The following is a 4916-nucleotide window of genomic DNA, read 5'->3' on the forward strand; positions in this document are numbered from 1 at the left end:
ATGGGTCAGGCGGCCAAGGTGACTGGGTCCGAGGAGGGGTAGAATGCGATGCCAGCGGGGAGGGTAAGAGAGCGGCCTTGCGAACATAGTCTGGTGTCTCTGTAACTGAGGTTCAGGACCCTCCGCTGAGGATGTGGCCTTTACACGTGAGAAGCCTGTAACCAACCCTGGAGGGCAATCGAGGGTTTGTGCAGGTGCGGAGGAGGGAGGGCGGTACAGGTGGTCCTACTTCTTCGTCTACCAAGTACAGAAGGTTTATCCGTGATGCACGCCGGTGACTTGGGTCCTGCCCCCTTTCCGTTTCCACACCGAGCGTTTCTGTGAGGGACGCATTTCGCATCCTTGGGAATTGTACAAGACCCCAAAGTCCTACGCTGAAACCATCCGATGAGGTAAAAGATTTCGTCAAATAACCAAAAGGTGCGCAGGTAACCAAGGAAATCGAATCCCGGCAAAAACACTTGCCAAAAGTAGCACTTAACGAGACAGAGCAGAGACCTGAGATTCCTGAGTGCTCTGAACGAGCTTGGGAGGTGATGCCCCTTCAGGATCGAGATCACAAGTTTGTGCGCATTCCTGGCCAGAGTACAATTCTCTGGGACCAGCCATCCCTAACCAACCTTAAGTATTATCAGTATGGCCGGTTGAGACATAAACATGGAAAAGGGAAATTGACCTGCTATAGTATAGTGAGAAAAACAAACAAACAGTGCTTATAATGGTTGGTCAATAACAGGGAGCCACCAAGAGTTCCTCTTGTACTACTGAACTCTGTTCCTAGTACATTTTAATATATGTCACAGGACTGATAGAAACAGAATTGTAAAGGGTTATTCTTTCAAGAAACTTTGAGTGTCCATAATAGCTTTTAGTAGCACTTAATAGCCAGCATGTAGCCTGTACTCTCTAGGCATGGTGGATGCAACAGTAACTTCATACAGAAGTCTGGCAGGTAGGGAGAGTTTAAACAATTACTTAATTACAGGGTTGACTTCCCTTAAGATTGACTGATTTGATCTATTTGCTTGGACTGTCCTTGAGAGTCCAGCACCACAATTCTAAAGCATCAGTTCTTCAGCGCTCAGCCTTCTTTATGGTCCCACTCTCACATCCATACATGTCTGCTGGAAAAACCATAACTTTGACTACGTGGACCTTTGTTGTCAAAGTGATGTCTCTGCTTTTTAATGCCTTGTCTAGGTTTGCTATAGCTTCTCTTCGAAGGAGAAGCGTCTTTTAGTTTTATAGCTGCCATCACCGTCTGCATTGAGTGTGAGAACTAAGTTCCCCCTAATACCCTGTTTCTCTCAGTATACAAATTTTGGTGAATCTGTTTTCATCTTTGGTATTATTATGAATATACAAAATTTGTCCAGAGCTGAGCCTTCTAATATAAATATATGATTATGTTGACTTTTTTTCCTAAGTCTTAGTGTTTCTTAAAGTTAATAACTGCTTTTTTTTTATTATTGGTTTTCCTACTTATCTATTCCCAAACTATGAGCAAAACTGGTATCTCCTAGCTTTATTTTTTTTCCTAGCATCATCTTTTCTGGAGCAATGCAGCCTTTTGCTCTAGTCCAGAATAGTTGCTTTCTTTGCTGGGTGCACAAATGCTGACCTGTATTTGTCCTTTACCATCGTCTCTGTCTCTCTTGGGTTGGATCACCTGTCTCCCTCGTTCCCATGGTGTGTGTGCCTGTGTGCGTGTGTGTGTGTGTATGTGTGTGAGAGAGAGAGAGATAGGCCCTTGTTTTGGTGGAGCACAGTCGTCTTCTATAGCTTTCCAAGAAAGGGCATATAGCAAATAAGAGACTTTGCATTTCTGAAAATACCAATTTGTAATTGCAATTAGGTGATAGTTTGGATGTGTAACTTGAAGATTTTATACCATTGTCTTCTCACAGTGATGCTGTTTAGGAATCAGGCGGCTTTCTAATTTTCTTTTTTTTATATGTGAACTGTTTTTTTCCTCCAAGATGTTTTTATTAGCATTGTGCTGAACTTGCATCATGATATGCTGCAGCATGGGTTTGTGTTGAGCACTTGGAATCTGTGTTCTCTGTTCTCTCTTGTTGGAGATCCTGTGACTGTAACTATTGGACCATCTAGACTACTCCTTTAATTTTATTATCCTTTCCTCAACTACCCATTCTACTTTCTGGGCAGTTTTTCTGAACTTAATCCTTGCTGTCATTCATTTGATATCCAAGAGCTTTGGGGCATTTTCTGAACATTCCTTTTTAAATTTACTATAACTTCTTTTTGTTGTTATTCCATGTTTGCAATAATGTATGTTTCTGAGAAAGTTCTTTGGTTAATCTTTGTTTTATTTTTATGTTTTCTGCTTCCTGTTTCTCTTTTGGTGTCTGCCTATGATGCTATAAGTTTTCTCATATATGTAAAATGCTTGAATAGTGCCTAGTACATAGGATATACTCAGTCAAGTTTCAGTATTGTTATCTGGTGAATGGACTGGGGGAAAGGAGGGAATGGTGGCAGAGTGGCAAATCTTTGTCAGTAGTCTAAGCACAAGATAGGGAGAGATCTGAATTTAAATTGTTTTGGGTGATGGAGAATATCCAAAAGATTAGAGAGAAATCCCTACGGTTTCTCCATGAGGAGTAAGGTAGATTTAAAGAATGACCTAGAGATTTCTGGCTTCAGAAATTCATTGTTTTCCATAACTGAAATTGAGGGGACAGAAGAGGGGACAGAAGAGAGAACAGTGTTGGGGGGACAATATTGAATACGCTTTTTTTGTTGTTGTTGTTAAGCACAGTCTTAAATATTCAGAAGTCTCAGCATTCTACTTCTTTTTTGAGAAATCACAATTAAACTTTCCTAAATTATCTGGGAAATAGATGGGGAAACAGTGGAAACAGTGTCAGACTTTATTTTTTGGGGTTCCAAAATCACTGCAGATGGTGACTGCAGCCATGAAATTAAAAGACGCTTACTCCTTGGAAGGAAAGTTATGACCAACCTAGACAGCGTATTGAAAAGCAGAGACATTACTTTGCCAACAAAGGTCCATCTAGTCAAGGCTATGGTTTTTCCAGTGGTCATGTATGGATGTGAGAGTTGGACTATAAAGAAAGCTGAGTGCAGAAGAATTGATGCTTTTGAACTGTGGTGTTGGAGAAGACTCTTGAGAGTCCCTTGGACTGCAAGGAGATCCAACCAGTCCATTCTGAAGGAGATCAGCCCCGGGATTTCTTTGGAAGGACTAATGCTAAAGCTGAAACTCCAGTACTTTGGCCACCTCATGCAGAGAGTTGACTCATTGGAAAAGACTCTGATACTGGGAGGGATTGGGGGCAGGAGGAGAAGGGGACGACAGAGGATGAGATGTCTGGATGGCATCACTGATTCGGTGGACGTGAGTCTGAGTGAACTCCAGGAGTTGGTGCTGGACAGGGAGGCCTGGTGTGCTGCGATTCATGGGGTCGCAAAGACTCAGACACAACTGAGCGACTGAACTGAACTGAACTGAAATTATCTGAAGCACCTTCCTTCTGGGCTCTTTTAAGATGTAGTATGTTCATGAGTTTGTATGCATGTGTATATGACTTTAAGAGCAGATGAAGGTCTATGTTAAGAAAAATGAGAACAAATACATACCAGACTAGTAAAGTTGGTTACCTTAGCAAACTAATTTCGGCAGGGGGATCGTTAACTTTTTAACCATTCTTATATTATTTTGTTTCAAAGAATTTTGTTTTATTTTTGTAAATACATAAGGCTAATTTTTTTAATCTAAAGATAAATAATCAAGGGAGTTATTTTGACCAACTCTTGTTTTCACCAGCTACTTTGAAAAATAATCTAAGAAATAAATGCTGTTTAATCCTTCTAACTATGTAAACTGTGAAAATTTTTTCTTTTGAGGTCTGAATTCTGATTTTCTTTCCAGGTTTTACAGCTCTTTAAAACATTGCACAGGACCAGACAACAGGTTTTTAAAAATGATGCTAGAGCATTAGAAGGTAAGTTTGTACTTTGCCACTTTGAAGCAAGTCCATTTTTCACTTGGCCTCTAGTAGTCCAAGAGACCCTGTATGGTTAAGACCTCCCTTGGGCAATGACCTTCACTATCTCTCTTAATGTTTGTTTTAATGAGTTTATATTACACTACTTTGAGAAGTATTTACTTAAAGAAAAATTGTAAAAGATCATGTTTTCATAAAGAATAATGAAAAAAAGGATCAGAATTTCACTGTGCTCCATTGCTTGCCTTACATTCAAGCCATGAAACTCATTTCTCTTATATAATCAAATTTTCACATTCTCTAGGACCAGATACTACCATATTGTTAATGCCTGTGTCTTTCTTGAAGTGGCAGCAGCTATGAAACTATGAAAGGGAATCTATCACAAATGGTTCCAGATTCAGTATTTCACTGTTTAAAGTGGTTTCTGTCTTTTCTGGAACTCAGAGCTCTAAAGTTTAAGTTCTGTGTTGGTCACGCTGCTGCTGCTAAGTCATTTCAGTCGTGTCCGACGCTGTGCGACTCCATAGACGGCAGCCCACCAGGCTCTGTCATACTCAGTTTCTAAAGCTCTTTAAGAGGATACCTTAGGAGGGAGAGTATATAAGTTGGGAAATTGTTACTGACATATGTACACTATATAAAATAGATAAATAATAAGGCATGGGATAACTAATATAACACAAAGAACTTTACTCAACACCTGTATGGGGAAAGAATCTAAAAAAGGGTCATTTCAGTTCAGTCACTCAGTCGTGTCTGACTCTGTGCGACCCCATGAACCACAGCACGCCAGGCCTCCCTGTCCATCACCAACTCCCGGAGTCTACCCAAACCCATGTCCATCGAGTCGGTGATGCCATCCAACCATTTCATCCTCTGTTGTCCCCTTTTCCTCCTGCCCTCAATCTTTCCCAGCATCCG

General features: G+C 40.7%; 1 protein-coding gene across 2 annotated transcripts in view; it reads left to right on the forward strand.

Moving 5' to 3' along the window:
* LYRM7 (LYR motif containing 7) overlaps nucleotides 1-4916 on the forward strand; it is a 25136-nt gene continuing 20220 nt past the window's right edge. Inside the window, exons 1-2 of one of the 2 annotated variants that reach the window (XM_010852425.1) lie at nucleotides 1-63; nucleotides 3917-3989. In XM_010852425.1, the coding sequence (XP_010850727.1) occupies nucleotides 49-63; nucleotides 3917-3989 (88 nt within the window). In that variant the 5' untranslated portion in view covers nucleotides 1-48. The remainder of the gene's footprint in view (nucleotides 64-3916; nucleotides 3990-4916) is intronic. The other variant, XM_010852424.1, reaches the window with a different exon arrangement.

The sequence above is a fragment of the Bison bison genome, unplaced genomic scaffold (genome assembly GCF_000754665.1).
Source record: "Bison bison bison isolate TAMUID 2011002044 unplaced genomic scaffold, Bison_UMD1.0 scf7180017864311, whole genome shotgun sequence".
Lineage (NCBI taxonomy): Eukaryota > Metazoa > Chordata > Mammalia > Artiodactyla > Bovidae > Bison > Bison bison.